At 28.4% G+C, this 17734-nt stretch overlaps 1 protein-coding gene across 4 annotated transcripts in view; it reads left to right on the forward strand.

Moving 5' to 3' along the window:
- The window catches only part of LOC107163527 (LON peptidase N-terminal domain and RING finger protein 2), a 55524-nt gene that overhangs the window by 6718 nt on the left and 31072 nt on the right, over positions 1-17734 (forward strand). The window contains exons 1-2 of one of the 4 annotated variants that reach the window (XM_015510984.2): positions 5395-5702; positions 15929-16782. In XM_015510984.2, coding sequence (XP_015366470.1) covers positions 15933-16782 — 850 coding nt within the window. In that variant the 5' untranslated portion in view covers positions 5395-5702; positions 15929-15932. Of the gene's footprint in view, positions 1-5394; positions 5703-15554; positions 15574-15908; positions 16783-17734 lie in introns of those variants that run through there. The other 3 variants (XM_089222959.1, XM_089222960.1, XM_015510983.2) reach the window with 3 other exon arrangements.

Below are 17734 nucleotides of genomic sequence, written 5' to 3' on the forward strand. Positions count from 1 at the left end.
ATAGGTAGAATACTTACAAGTCAGCGAACTATACTTTAGATTTTCCACATAGTAAAAATACTTGGTGTATTGAAACAATTATATTAATAAATAAAATAAATAAAAGATTTTTTCCTATTCGACTTATGCAAGAGTGAATTAAATCATTGAATATTATATTATGTATTTATTTTATTTTGTATATAGAAGGCATTGAATTTTTATACTTAAGTTTTTTACGTTATGATAAATTTGAAAACAATTGAAATATTGTTTATAAGTCAACATATAAAGTATAGTATACAAGTACCTACTTTAATGTACCTAATAACCGTCCTAACCTGAAGCAGGCGTATGGGTTCCAAGTTGATTTCCGCATAAATAAACCCTTCGCTTAGGTTTGTACATAGATATATATGAAAAATGGATTATAGGTTAGGGAACATTCGCATTATGTTTAGTTTACATTATTTGTGGTTGTAATAATAGGTTGACAAAAAAAAATTTGAAAAATTAATATTATAAATTAAATTTTGATAATTTTATTATTAAGTGATAATTCGAATAATTTCATTTGTTATAAATACCTTGGTGGACTATATGAGTTTTTTTGAGCTCCTCATAAAGCCTCTACCAAATCGTTCAGTACCAATTCATGGTTACTACCTTATCTAAAGTATAATATTAATTTATGTTAAATTTCCAAAGTATAGATTTTATTAGATGGCTTAAACGGTAGATAATTACATTTTTAGTGTCACAAAATCAATTTTAGATTTTTATCATTGTAAAAATAAATACACTCTATAACTCAACGTAGAATATATAATAACATGGGTAACATGGTAGATTATTGCGCAACTCGTCTATTTGAGTTATGATTGAACACCATTCAACATGCAATATCGTATAATTAATTAATTATTTTATAAATAAGTTTTCCAAATAATATAAGAGGTCGGTAAATTATCAGTAAATGATTATTATAAATGTATAAAATTAATTAACATATGGTACAATGTATACCTACCTATTTTTAAGATTACATGATTGATGATAATGATGTATTTGTATACTATATCTGCTAATGGTGTTGTATAACTTTGTAAAACTTGTTTCCAAGTTTTAGACACATAGGATCACTATTTGTAACAACATGTTAAAGTCAATTTCATTTGCAGCTCAAATCATAATTTTAGTTAATAACAATTATGTTTTTTTAACTACATTCATTTGGAAATAAATTAATTCATCCGCCTATGTATATTTATGTTAAATTTCACAAATTACATGGTTTTAAAATAATTTGAAATTTTGATCATATAAAATAGATAATACATTATAATATAATTTAATATAGTATATAGGATTAAATAAATACAAACACACACACAAACATAATAAATATATTACTACATTATTATCTTATTTTCTAAATTTCTTTTAATGAATATTATAATTTAAAATATAACATTTCAATTAAAACCTAAAAATTTAAATCTGGTTTAGCAATACAGAATTTTTTTTTATTTGACATTTTAAACACAGACTAATGACTGATGACAGATTTAAAATAGAGACATAATTTATTATTAAATTATTCTACTTGCTGTGTCTAATGCTTTTTCAGTCATCGACAATGAATATCTTTTATTGTTTTAAAATATAAAATAATATTACAATACTTTTCTAATATATGTATCTATTTATTTATGTATAGAGTGTGATGATCTGATGTGTATAACCAATAAGGTATAGCCACTGTATGGCTGTACCTTCTGCCTTATTTTTTTGAATACATATTTATTTTGAGTAATATAAGTGAATACTGTAATTAAGCTAAATGGTATCTAATATGCATGTATAGATACCTTCTGTTATATTTTATTTAAAATGTTTCATATAGATCGATTATAAATCGATCATAATAGAAGTTCTTATAGTGGGTTTTCTTTAGTTTTTAGAAATTTTTTTAATAAACAATAAATTCTATATGCGTACCTGATAATATTTTGCAGGAGATGTGAATATGTGATAGTTATTTATTAACTATTTATTTCAGTTTTAGGATATCAGTTTCGTTGTTGATTTTAAATCATATCATAAATAATAAATATTATTCTTGTTAAGTAAAAATGTAATAATAATACCTATATTTTACCCCATTACTCGATGTCAATTTATTTATTATTAATTTATTATTCATATATAATATATATCTTGTATCTGTGGTGAGACTGTTCTAGAATCTAGAGTAATCGTTCCGCACGACACGTATATATTATTATTATCCGTGCTACAGCCACTAAAATAATATTTTCGACTGTTGGTGCATCGTGAAATTTTTACGGTCTTTACACTTTAGAATTTATATATAATATAAGCGTGATCACCACGTGATCTGGCCAACAGTCAGTCGTTTAGTTGTCATTCACTATAATGCCGAGTTGCATAATGAAAATTCATAAAATGGTTTACCAACATTTAACGGACCAATCACAGGTCACTAAATCGTATTTAAAGGACAATTAGCTCGCTATTGATTCGTTAAATTTTAGATTCTGAGTGCGGAGCGAGGAATGTATTGGTTTTACAATGATGTTTATTTCTTTTTCTTTTTCTTTTTTATTCTGTAAGACTGTAAATACTTTTCTCCCTCTAAACTTGCTCAAAAGTATCAAGTGTAGCATCTTTTCTGAAAGGTAATGTTCTTGAGATGGTATTTTAGAGAAGTCATTTTTCGATTTTCGAAACGGTACTCGAAATAAATGCGGTTAAAGGAGAAAAAACGTAATACGATTTCACGATCTTATAATATTAAATAATTACAGACGACGTTTTTTTTTTTTTTTTAAATTATAACAATATAATTAATATAGTATAACATATCCTAAACTGATAAACCATTTTCACTCAGAATCGTTTTTCGTATACAGTGATATTACATCATTGAATTCAAATATAATACCATCTATTACAGTAACCCACTTGTAACCTACTGTAATGCAGAGCGACAGCCGCACTTACCAGCTTTTTTTAGTTATTGACTGATTGTTTATGCAACCCAGCATTAGTCTTAGTTGTGGTTTGGGGTCAATCATTTAGTCAACTCGTACACATTGTTATTTAGTTTTTATAATTATATAATATATATGGTATTTTCTCAATATATTTTTAATGTTGGTACCTATTTCGGTGTACCCATTTAATGCATAGTGTATGTGTACATCCACTATAATAATTTATTATGCTATATTATTATATTATATAACCTAATAAACTTATTTAAAAAAACATATTATACAAATTTATAGTGATATATTAATCTATTAATCAAGTATCTACTTCTTATTAAAATTATAATTCAAAAGGACCGTAAGAACATTTATACAATTATAGGTAGCTATAATAAAATATTATAGGCGTTTTGAATATGCAATACACTGGCGTACGTGTTTAGTACCGTCTGTAATTATTATGTTATTAGATTTAAAATAATTATTATGTAATGGCATGAGTCATTTTTAATAGTTGTTCAAATATAAAATTTATTGAAATAAAAAATAATGATGTGAATTAATATATCAACTTAGGTATAAGAGGTGTGGTTTAATTTATATAGTCACCCGGCCACGTATTAGTTCAAGTACTGTAGGACAATTCTATTTAAATGAAAAAAAAGCGGGTAAGTCGTGGATGTCGCTCTGCTGTATAGTAATTTACAAGTGGGTTACTGTAATGGATGCCGGATGGAATTAAATTTGAATCCAATTATATTATATCATTGTTTAAGAAAAACGATTCTGAGCGAAGACGGTTTATCTGTCTAGGATATATTATTATAGCAATAGATTATTAAAAATTTTCAAATCTTAGATTTAAAAAGAAATTTTTTTATGAATTTCTAGCTTAAAATAATTTGCGAATTTTTGTGATTTTTACGTATTTTGTAAAAATTCAAACTTTGAATACTTATAAAAAAAAAAATGTGACTATGAATTTATTTTATTTTTCAACTGCTATTGTAACAATATGTTAGGAACCTTGTGTTAAATTTTTAAGATTTTCTACCCAACAAATAGATTTTGATATCGATATTAATTTTAAAAAAAACTAATAATGATCGAAAATTGCGTATGTCTATAAATAGTTCAACTTAAGTCGAAATTTTTTGAAAATTGCATGGTGGATAGAATATAATTATACAAACATTTTGTTGAAAATTTCATGTATCTACTTCATGTATTAACGTTACATCAAAAACCAAAAACGATTTTGTCAAAAACTGATTGTGCATAAAATTTCCCGTATTTTCCCTTCATTTTTAGTTTGTTTATCCCAATTATTTAGAAAAATATTAAGAATTTTTTACTTTTTACCCCCCAAAGTACCAATTAGATTTACTTTCTTATCGAAAGAGTTACTAAAGTCGAAAATCTAAGCACTTTTACTGCCCCAAAACGTACCAACACACACATCATGGTAAAATACTTTCATTCCTTGCTCCACTCAGAATCTAAAATGGTAAATTACAAATTTACATATGAAGGCATTAATTTAATCTGTTTTTAAATTTCTTGAAGAGAATTCTAAGGAAAACCAATTACTTTAAATATTTTAAATTATGTAAAGATATTAATTTAGTGCGATGAATGTACAAAATACAAAATGTTTATAGACAAAAACCATTGTTATTTAATAGCAATATGATATATAATTACATTATATAATTCTACATTATATAAATTATTATATTATTAAAAATATTGAAACTAATAATGAAAAATTGAAAAACGTTAAAAAAAATGCAAAATAACAGTTTAAAATTGAATTAATTTGTAGCAAACTCAAATTTCGTGTTAAAGAATCTATACATAATAATATTAAGTTGAAAATAATGCATTTATTTATACAACTTCTATATATTGGTAAATATAAATAGTTTTAAAACTTATATTTATTATATTTACAATACTAATGTACCTATACATAAAGTGCCACAAAAAAAGGTTAATAAATTTATGGAAAATATATCATTCAAATGTTTTATGTTTCGTTTACATAAGCCTTATGTCATAAGCTAATAAATTATGATTTTTTAACTCAAAATACTTAAATATCTAATATCCTATAGGATATACCTAATTTGTATTTGTATCGATTAAAATCTAAAAGTGACATTGGAAATTGTTTTTCTACTTGGGGGAGTCTGTCAGTCGGGACGACGTGGGTTGTCGAGAAAATATAACTGAGCTGAATAGTGTATATTATTATATTATCTATATTAGATAGGTCGCGGCGTTACTGTCAAAATGCATGTGGTCGTCATCGGTGTGGTAACAAGCCGCGGAGAGCGCTAGTAACCGACCGATGTCTGCGAACTGCTAGTTTTCTGCTACTCGGTTGAATGGACTAGTGATAATTTAAATTTTTGCCCGATCGAGAATGTAATCGTTTCACGAACCAGTTGGCCGTTGGCGTTTCTCGTCGCAAGACGTTGAGTACGTGTTTCGCGTCGTAAATTCTATATTGATTTGTTAATACTGTACTCTGCGTCAACAAACTAATCTATTTTTTATAGAGTTTTAATGTTATAATAATAGTGAATTTTATAATACAAGTTCAAACAGAAGTGTCGTTTTTTTTTAAATATTCATCACATTAGTCAAATAACACATTTGGAATACAAAATATGTACTTGCTGAAAAATGAGAGTGATAACTGTAAGTAAAATCATAGGATATAATTTATATAGTACTAAATGTATTACATTTTGTTTTTTTTAAATTCCTATCTTTGGTCAAAGATTATAAATAAACAACTAAATTTTAATGTGGTTCGAAATGTTTGTTCTATACCTACTATGTTAAATCGCGTAATTTACTTTATTAATTATTTAGTTAATTTTCTTAAAGCATTGTCATACACATAACTATTTCTACTGTCATGACGCCCTAGTTTTAGTTTTAGATCTGTCGTTCTAGTTATTATTGCAATTATATATTTTGTATGCTAAAATCTGATACTGAACACATTATAGCCTTATTAATACTAACATAAAGTTGCATAATATTTCGTTTTTGTCTAGATTATTTTAAGCGAAAATTGCTAGTATAGTATTTTACAATTTTATTGGTGAATTAAAATAATGTAGGTATGTTTATTTTCTTCGTGTTTTTTAAGTCCTATAATGGTTTTGTCAAATACTTTAAAAATAATATGTTTAAATAATACGTTTTACTTCTTAATAAATTTTTACAATATCAGTATTCTAAATGATAAGTTAGGAGAAAAATTTAAAAGGGTTCGTCTGTTCCTCTTTATTATTGTTTTGTGTCTTTATATAGTAGGTATAGCGTATAGCACGTTATTTTTTGTTAAAAACTATCTTATTGATTAGCTAATAAATAGACTGTTTATAAAAAAAAATAGAGATTCTGGTGACTGATGTACCAAGAGATTTAGAAATATCAATAAAAATTGCACCTGTTTTAAAATTGCTTTGTTTTTATTATTATTGAGTACCTACGCAGGGGTGATGAAAATAAATATGATGAATAATATTTCGATTTTATTGGTATAATAATATATAAATTATGTAATTTTATCGTGTTGTCGTATATTATATTCGACAAATCGACAACATATTATATTATGTGTTACGGATGTGCCGATTATACGCGGGCGCGATAAAATAAAATAGGGTCTTTGATCACAAAATTATCATTGCGTAACATCAGCGTTAATAATAATACGTTTACCAAGAGCTCCTGAAAATAAATTTATTGTCGGGTAATAATAGCCGTAGGGGAAATTAATTTTCGAAAATCGTTTCAATAACACAGTGACCCAAGATTGCGGTGTGCATTGAGGGGTGGTGATGTTTCGGCAACAGGTGAGGAAGGGAGTCGTGATTTATGAAAAATCGTGAATTATGATGATGTATATAATATTATAAACTGCAACGAGTTTTGGCGCACAAAAAAAGGCTTGATTGAAAAAAATCCTTATTTGTCTTTGAATCGTCGACACCGCGTAATCATATTATGATATAATATAATATTATACCGATATCAATCGCCGTGTGTATTGGATTACGATTTTTCACTGGAGTTTAATCGTATCAATTGCGCACATATATAATAATATTTTAATGAGGCCCGCGGGAGAACGTGTTGCACCCGTGGTGAATATGGCACATCACAGATTCAAAGCTCTATAATAGACAATAGTAACGCTATAAAATATAATTTATTATTATACGTGTAGCAGCAGCGTGTGTGAGTAATGTGATACTACGAGAAAAGTGTGTGATGAAAATTATTGGAGGCCTTCGCTGTGTACGACATAATAATATTGTGTTTTCATCATGAGACGCATCGTAAATGAAAAAAAAAATTTAAAACATAAATTTTATATCCACTAGAAAATGTAGTTATAGGTACACGACCGACGCGAGCACGCGACGATGACGACGTAACTCTTTCAATGTTTTAATTTGTAATCATTCGATCGGCTGGTGTGTTTGTGGGAGTGGGGCATGAGTTGTGCTGGGTTAAATCACTCATATTGTAGCCCGCCCGTCGGCAAAACCATAAAATACGATTGCCATAATGGCATAACGGCATAACAATATACACGTTTATAGTATTGTTTGGTTAGGAAATAGCTTCGTCGTTTTTTGTGGGCAAGTACACAGTAGAAATAATAATAATAAAATATATGTACGAAAAATAATACGTAATACGTAGGTATATCGTTCAGATAAAAACCTTGATCTTGATGGCTGTGAGTTCCTGGGAGATCATTATTACTATATTTTTTTATATAATATAATAAATATAATACTGCTCTATTATGTGAACCACTTATATATTAGGTATACACATACTAATACATGATATACTGTATATTATATTATATATACCTATTACCACATAATACCATATAATGGTAATTATTTTTCTCTCCTGGACCCCGCGCGTGGGATAAAACTAATTGTATTTGATTACGTACCGCGTGAAGCAATTTATCGAAACTTATTATGTAATTAAAATTATATTTTAGCAGATATAATACTGAAGTTGTGATATAGCTGAGGAATCAATACTAGTTACTATGTTATTATTTCGTATTTATGATATCAATCATTTTATTTTAAATTTTAAATTTAAAAATATTAACTAACATTTTGCATTTATTTTGCGTTTGAATTTATTTCTGTGACGAATAACAGTTAAAATGGTTTAATATTATTTTTTTTAACTATATTATACCTACTTTATACATACGAATTATCGCGTGATATTATGTTTAACATTAAACATATTATGTACCTATTTACTTTTTTTTAGATTTGTACGTAGTTACAAATAATGTCTATTAGTTATATTAATATTTTAAGTATAAAAATAATTAAAACTTCTTATGCATAGACATTTTTACCATGATTAATTTTAGTTTTTATTAGTTATTCATAGAAGTATAAGATTTATATATTTATATTTTACAATCATTTTCATAGGTGTGATTTTTAAACGATTGATGTCCATCACTTCTATAATATGTCAATTAAATGCTACTTGAATAAATAATTCATGAAGAATTGTTTAGTTTGCAAATGTGAACTTTTTCCTAATATTTTAAGAATTGTTTAGTTATTTTTATTTATAAGTCAATTGAAATTTTAAAGACTCTTCTTCTAATTGTTGTTTGTCTCAATAAAACAATTTTAATTAATGTGTTTCCTAAGTCTACAAACAACATTTTTTAACAGTGCTTATCTTGATAAGTTATTGCTTAATGATATTATAATTTATTATCAAATATTTGTCCAGAGTTCATCTAACTAGTGCAAAATTGCATAAAGTATTACTTTAAAATGTTTATCAAAATAAAATATTTCTTTAGATGGTCATAATTTTTTATAGATTATTTTATACGGGCTAGTGATTATAGTTATTAAATTTGTATTTTAAATTAGAATCTCTTGTTTTATGTTAAAATACTTCGGTTTAATTTTCTTAATTGATATTTATTTTATGTATTCAAATTAATTTTTAAATTTTAAATAGTTGATTCATAATGTATAGAAATATTGATGACTGTTATTATACATAGGTATAATATACAAAATTATATATGGACAAAAGTTCTTATCATATTTTTTTAGCGTATTATAAATATATCTATTTACGTCTTACGGGACTTTGTGATTGACGTCAACTGTCTTGGAATTCACACATGATTTGATGTTGTACCTACACGGATCATGATTATTTTTATCACTAGTTGAAATTTAAAAAAAAATAGGTATTGATTTTATGTTATAATATTATAATATTATATTGTAAACTAAAGAAAATATGATTTTATATTTTTTTTATTACCTTACAAAAATATACATAGGATACATTAATTTATCTAAATAGTATTTCTAAGTAATAATAAAATAATTTTTGCATAAAACATAGCAATATGTAAAATGTATTTCTTATGGACATTCTTTTCATAATATTGAAATAATCCATAATATTTATTGTTAATAATATCTCATTAAACATTTGTAGATGCAATTTTTCTTTTTTTTTTTTTTATTAATTAAAGGCTTCAAATACACGTTTCAAATACAAAGGTTTATTAGCCTACAATGGTTTACATGTTTAATTTATAATATAATGGAGATTTGATAGTTGTGATGTGCTGTCTTTGGTTCTTGTCTTATATGTTGGTTGTGAGGTCGGCCATCTTGATAAAGTTAACTATGTTTTTTTCTTGTCCTGGTCCGAGTGCGTCTTTGAGTGAGGAGGTGTTTATGTTTGCTTTTGATCTGGCGTTATGGTAAGTGGGGCATTCTAAGAATATGATTAACGGTGAGTTCGCAGTTGCACGTTTCACACCTGGGTTTGAGCTCTCTATGCATAAGATAGGAGTGGGTGATTCTAGTATGTCTGATGCGTACTCTGGCGATCATGGTCTCTTCATGTCGTGTAAGCTTTACTGGAGGGTCCAGCCATTTTTTGGTTAATGGTTTTATTGAGATGCAATTTCTATGGAGTTTTAGTTATAACTTTATAAGTAACGTCTTGATTAGTTAAATCTACTTGGTGTAGGTTGGGTACCTACCTAATAATAATAAAAAAAAATTTTACTTGCTTATTAGCAATCTTCATTTTCTGATTAAATATGATCATTAATCAAAAGTATTTTACTATAATTATTATCTTTATCGAGTTATAAAGAAATTATAAAAATACATGCACATTTTTTATATTATCGTGTATATCGTGTATTATCGAATATACTTACTATTTATTTGTGTAAACTAATTTTGTAGTACAATTTCCGATTTCATGAAAAACGATAAAAAAATAGAATTAATTTTGTCATGCAACTGTCTCTATGAAAAAAAATAGATTCTTTGCGTTTTTTGATAAAATAATTTCGTCACATGAATATGATATGATAGTTTTAATTTGTTCGGTACATTGAAAAGTCGTGTTTATGCTTTCTCACTCATTTCACATAGAATATAGGAATTTATATAGGTACTTCGAACATTACTAATTAGAAATGTAAAAATATAAATCACAATAGGTTAGTAGATAAAAAGTTTACACTCACCTTTATTGGGAATTTTTAAGATAATAAAGTAGCTCTCCATCCAGATACCATAATTTACATGATGACCTTTTTAATTAAAACCATTCTTATAAATAGTTTATAATCTGTTCTTGTTTATGTAATATGTAAATACTGTATCCTTAAAAATTGTTAACCTCAAACTTCTTGTATGCCAATGGCCATAGAAGCTGAGGCTTATTTATTTAAATCAAAAAAACAAAAAAGATAATAAAGTATCACATTCTGACTATCCAACATTGTTTCAAACAAGTTTTGATATATCTATATTGGTATTTAAAAGTTAAAATGTTAATTAAAACTAATAACCAACTATCTCAAAAACGAGTAGGCATGCATATTACAATTACATACAGTTTGATTCATCAAGCATGATCACCCTTTTTTCTTTCAACAGTACAGGAATTAAGAATCTAATTTTTAGAATTTTCAAATATACTAAAAAGCCATATTTTAAAATTCTCAAGTTTTGTTATGTCATGTGAAGATATGAAGTTATATGTTATTCAAATAAGAACATTCATTTTTGTGCAAACTTTGTCGTATTAGAATCAAAATTCCAATGGATAGTTTTGGAGTTATTTACTTTACATATTATCTACTTTAAGGATAATACTCAGGATAATAGTTTAAAGATATTGGATTTGGAAGATATGACTACAATGGATATTATTGTGATTTTATATTAATCTATCAACATTTATAGTTTGTAAAAATGGTAGTATTAAAGTATTAATCATCCTCAATATTATATTATTATTAAATCTGTTTTACAGTTTTGTAAAGCAAATTTTATGAAATATCATCCTTAGACCTTTTTATTAATATTTAAATATCGAAGAAAATTTTGAAATAGGTTCTTACAACGACCTTTTTTAAATTAATTGTAAAAATGGGAGGGGGTCTTAAAAATTTAAAAAAAAAACAGAAGTTGCATAGCCATTAGGTGTGCTTGAGCAGTACAAAAAAAAAAAAAAAATAAAAAATAAAAAATAATTTAAATAAATGCATTATTTAAGGAAAAATGGAGATGAGTATGCTTGAAGAATTATCCCGTACCTAACTTAGATGTAAAATAGCTAGGTGTGTCTACAATTAAGGTTTGGTTGGAATATAGGTAATTAAGTGTTAGTAATCTTTTTTCAAAACACTTGTAGTTGATATAGAGTTATATATAGGATAAGTCATAAAGTCGTAAGTTCTTACAAGACTCATAATTTTATAACAAATTAATTTTTGATATTCAGATGATATTTTTAAGTAGGTAATAACTAAGTACTATTTGAAGATTTAGAGGAATTAGGATATCTTGTTTACGTCACTGAAAATTCTAATACGTATGCGTGCGGGCCATATGGCCGCATATATCCACGTACCTATCGTAAATTTAGTGAGTATAAGGTAAAAAAAAGTGAGTATATACTACACGCCGTTTAACTCTGTACGTAAGCCCCCTTCACACACACAACACACACACATAGCACACCACTGGTTACAGTATAGCTGTACCTAAATGATTAATAAAAGTGAAAGTGATATATTTTGTGAACATAATTTGGTAAGGTTAGATTAGATTTAACTACTCATAATATAATATAGGTACATAATATATAGGGAAATGGAATGGGAATCGGTTTTACACGTTAGGTAAGTACTGAAATATTGAAAAAATTATACCAACGACCAAGTGTAGGTATCTGTGTGTTATACTCGAGATATGGCGTCAGAATTTCCGCTATATACTATATTATAATATTTTAAGAGTAGATATATCTAAACATTGCAGTCCACATAAGATATTATAATAATATATAAGTACGGAAATGTATATATGATAGAAAATGGGCTGCTGCGGGATATAGAATAAAATTCGTTAGCATATATTTGCAAGTCGTCATTTCTTGACTTCAGAGGATTTTTATTCTCAAAACCTACTTTAAAAAGTTTGTTATAGGTGAGAAGAACGATGTATTTACTTAATCAGCTTTTATGTGTTGTTAAATGGTATAAATGCGTTGGGACGGTACATAATAATATTATATTGTATTTTATTATACTATTTCGTAACAGACGCAATTATGTGGTGAATCTACACAGCACGCGATTGCAAAAACGAAAAACGAAGGATCGTAACTAGGTGGTATACGCTTGCAGTGTCTCAATAAGAATAATACATAGCTAACAGAAATGACCTAATAACATTCAATCGTGCGCTCATTGCGCGCTCAGGCCTCGCTTCATTTCAATCGTTTGCATATAATATATTATTATTATAATTATTCACATATAGCCGTGGAAATCATAACATAACACTTTTTAGATCTCGCTCTGATGATTTATGATTTATAAACATTTTATGAGTTTGTTATACACACTGCTGTGTACATTACGAAATTTAATATGCGAAATACGAAATTACAAAGTGCGTATAACTTTGTGTTGGATGTTCTCGTTTCATTGTGCAATTTCGTCCATTCTGAACAAAAAAATACGAATAATAGGTGTTCTATCTTGTAATAACTATATTGTCTGTATTACAGTCTCTGTATAGGGTATATTGATTCTTTTAAGTGGGTACGCTAATTATCTCGAAAAGTATTTACTTTTTTCAAAATATTTTTTTACATGGTTTCAAGTTGTTAAAAGAACAACATTTTTATTAAAAAATTATATTTTTAAATATTTTTTATCCTTATCATTTTTTACTTTTTTGAATGACAACATAGAGTTTTGATTTCATATTCCAAAGCAGAATATTTTTTTAAGTATTTTGATTCATAAAAATCGAATTTAAGACGAGTAGTTTATGAGTTATAAGTATTTTAAGTTTAGATTGGCAGAGTGGAGTGGTACGTGGTTATTATACGTGGCGATATCACTAAATTTATCTGCTGGTAAATTCCAACTGCTAATAAAGTTGAAAGTGTGGCGCAAATTATTACATATTCCATTTTGTTTTCTTTAGTGGCGCAAAATACCAAAATTAATTAGTATATGTGGCGCAAAATACATGTTATATTTTTATATTTTGGCGCAAATTACATACGTACTTAAATGTACCTATTCGTGGCGTAAATTACAAGTAATAAAAGTGGCGCAAAATACCATCTCCCGGGTGTACATAATCTACGCGTACCTCCATATTTTCAATTTGGTCAACACTGATATAGTGGACAATAATTATTATAGTCAAACAACATTTTCCTTCGCCCTTTAGGCGAAGCCCTTAAGGCTGAAGACTTTCAGTATCATCATATTCTGATGTTATAGACTGGCGGGTTTAAAAATGTTTTTTTAGTTATTTATTTTAGAACAGCTTCCGTAGAAACATTATTCACAATTTTGTCAAATTACAATAAATTACGGTACTACTCCTGTCTGATAAAGCGGCCCATACACCATCAATATTGACCGTGTATTGGCTGTATTGAAGGTACTTCAATTTTTTTTAACGGGTGATCATTGATATCAATAATATTGAACGTGTTGGGCAGCTTAAGACACCCTGTACACCCAAAACTGTATCTAAAAGCTGGTTTTAATTGTTTATTATTTTGTGCGCAAACGAGTTGTCGTAAATTTAAAAAATATATGAAAATGTGCGCAAACGAGTCTCCACCGTATTTAAAGTTTATGAGTTATGTGTATTTAAAGTTTTTACAAGCGGAGTAGTAAACAAAAATTTTGCGGGGTACCACTCCACTCTGCCAATCTAAACTTAAAATACTTATAACTCATAAACTACTCGTCCTAAATTTGATTTTTATGAATCAAAATACTTAAAAAAATATTCTGCTTTGGAATATGAAATCAAAACTCTATGTTGTCATTCAAAAAAGTAAAAAACTTAAAAAATGATAATGATAAAAAATATTTAAAAATATAATTTTTTAATAAAAATGTTGTTCTTTTAACAACTTGAAACCATGTAAAAAAATATTTTGAAAAAAGTAAATACTTTTCAAGATAATTAGCGTACCCACTTAAAAAAATCACCCTTTATATTAATATATTATGTTAATTATACATCCGATTTTCAGTCGAACAATTTGTTTTTTGTTTGTAGGTATAGTCAATTTTAGTTTCATCCATGCTAATTTACCATACCATGAGATAATATTATATTGAAATAATCAAATGTCAACATTATAATATTATTATTGTACCTATAATCACGTGGGAGTATGATAACTCATAATTATAGGCATTAGGCAATGCTTAAAAATCACAATCAAACAAAAATGTCAACGATATTATCTTCCGAAAATCAAACATCCAATGTCTGTCTACAGTAAATTATTAAAATTGTATTCCGGTGATCGCATGTAGGTACCTTGCAAGTAATAACATAATATATTTTGATAAAAAAGAAAAAAAACGACCGTACTCTAACCTGACGATAACATGTGCAAGCTTATGAGATTGTGTACGTAGATTTTATGTCATTATGTTCTTGTAAACATTTCTGACTGGTTCTGCCCGCATTACGTAACCGTTAATATATAATTATAATAATACGTCTAAACGGAACGGCATGTGTGGTGAAGGGTAGGGAGTGGGCGTCAGGCGCGTACACTCGCTCGCTTGCTGTTGCTACGTTAAGAATTGCCGGTGCCCGGTCAACCAGTGGGAACGAAAGAGGGAGTGCGGTGCACACGTGCTTTACTTATGAATTTACGTTGGTCATGTATCGGTTGGACTGGTTTAGTGTTAGTGATATAGCAAAAATAATAATATAACATAGTATTTTACAATTTATGATCATCGGAGTTGTAAGTCGTTAACAAATAGTAAATACGCGTCTTGAAAAATAAATAATGTACTCAAGAGAGCCAAGACTCGATTTAAACGGATGAAATAAAAAGTAACTGATCACATTTTCGTATGCGATGATAACGCATTCGGCACAGATGGTCGATGCCAAATAATTGTTATATTAAACACATATACATAGTAAGTACTAAGTAGGTTCTACAACTCCTACTACCTGTATAATATGGGCAAATATAAAGTGACATACATTTGTAGTGTTTTTACCTTTTATCACGTGCCATGACGGTAATCTATCGCAGTTGCAAGTGACGTTACGTTTTAGGGGTAGGTGTTTTCCATCCATAGTACAAATATATTTTTAACTTTGTAAGATAGGTTATATACAATATATACGATGCATCAAAAATTATTTTTATTTTTTTCAGTCGTGTAGGCTTGACAACAACTGCTATGAATGCACGAATTTATTTAAATAGTTTGTTATGTTATTTGGTATGAGTGATGATGATGTTCACATGTTGTGCACTGTTCGCAGGTTAATGTCGTTCTTCAGTCAAGAGTTGGGAGTTAGGATAAATGATTTTATGGCCAAAGTGGTAGCAAACGATAAATTATCCGGTCTCTACATCGGTACTTATGGCAGCAGTGAACCTGTTGCACTCCGCCAGGAGCAACAGCAACATCAGCAGCTGAAACAACAACACCAACAACAGCAGCTGCAACAGCAGCAACATGAGGAACTGCAGCAGATCCGAAATGGCAGTGTCCAGGTCGGTTACGACAATTTGGACAAGTGCATCGCGTACGCCGATTCGGTGGCCAAGTGCGGCAGAGTATGCGAATCCCTGTATCTGTACGCCCAGTGTTTCCGGGTGGGCCCACTACCAGCCGACTGTCTGTGGCACGTGACCTCGGCTTTCCTCGACCTGATCCGACAGCAGTTCGACGACTCCCAGACAAGCCCAAAACCATCGTCACCGCCACAACAACAACAACTACTACTACTACAGCAGCAACACAACAACCATCAGGAACACCAAAGCCACATCCATCATCACGATACCCGGCAAAACCATCAGCAGCAACAGTCCTGTCCGTTCGTCTGCTGCGCTTGCAACCTAGTGCTTCGAGAACCAATCACGTTGCTATGCGGTCACACGTGTTGCCGGAGGTGCGGGGGTGGTGCCGTCTGCAAACCGTTAGTGTGCCACAAGTGCGGTGGGCGCACGCCATTCCAGCCACACGTAGACGTACTCGTTAAGTCGTTGGTCGAGAAATTGTGGCCAGTGCAGTTGCGGGCCTCCGAGCTGCTGGACGAGGGAAAGGCCTTGTACAGACAGGGCAAGATCCACGCGGCCCTCATAAAGTTCAACCAGGCGTATTACACCGGTATGAAAATAGAAATTTATTTATTTTTATTATTATTATTATTATTATTATACGATAGTGATGTAATCTACGATTATTATAATAGATTTGAAAATTAAAATATCAAATTTCGCACAAATTAGAACTTCAAATATCTATGTATTTAAAAAAATCAAGTTTTTAGATTTTTCAAACTTTTTGACCGAGTAAAAAACATGTTCTTTTTTACAGAAAAAAATAAAAAGTCGATAATGTCAAATTTCTATAGCTTACAAAGCGTTACAACCTTCAACCCCCCCCCCCCCTTGGATACAACACGTACATGTACACAAATACAATAAAAAAACTTACATCATTCATAAAATCGATAAATTTACTCCTAATCTAAAACAATAATAACAACGTATCAATGCGAATAGATTTTATATTATCTTGATTAAGTAGAAAAAAACATATCTTCATACAATTACAGAATTACCAAAAAACATGTAGGTACAAACTGATAATACAAACTATCAGAGGATATATTATAGTATATAATTATTAGTATATTCGTTTTAGGTATAAAAATTAGCCTTACTCATTTACTAAAAATATTTATTAAAAATATAAGTTTTTCTATAAGAGATATTATACTCTAACTATTATTTAAAAGTTTGAACAACATTAAATTATAATAAGATTTTTACTAAAAATTAATAGTTCTATAAACTGTTTAGTGTTTATGATTTATATCAATTATTTCGTTGACGAGATCGAGCTTATTTTTTCATATTTTTTTGAATAGTGTAATTTTATTTTTCAATTTTTCAATATACTTGTTGGATTGAAATATAAACAATCATTAATTTATCAATTTTTTATCAATTTTTCACGAAGTTTCTTAAATCTGTTAGTTTAAGTATGTAAATTGTATAAACTTATCTTGTTTATTCGATAATAACATAATCTATATTATATTTTGACTAGCTTT

This window comes from Diuraphis noxia, unplaced genomic scaffold (assembly GCF_037042655.1).
Source record: "Diuraphis noxia isolate RWA-SAM2 unplaced genomic scaffold, SU_Dnox_SAM2 contig0003, whole genome shotgun sequence".
Classification (NCBI taxonomy): Eukaryota; Metazoa; Arthropoda; class Insecta; order Hemiptera; family Aphididae; genus Diuraphis; species Diuraphis noxia.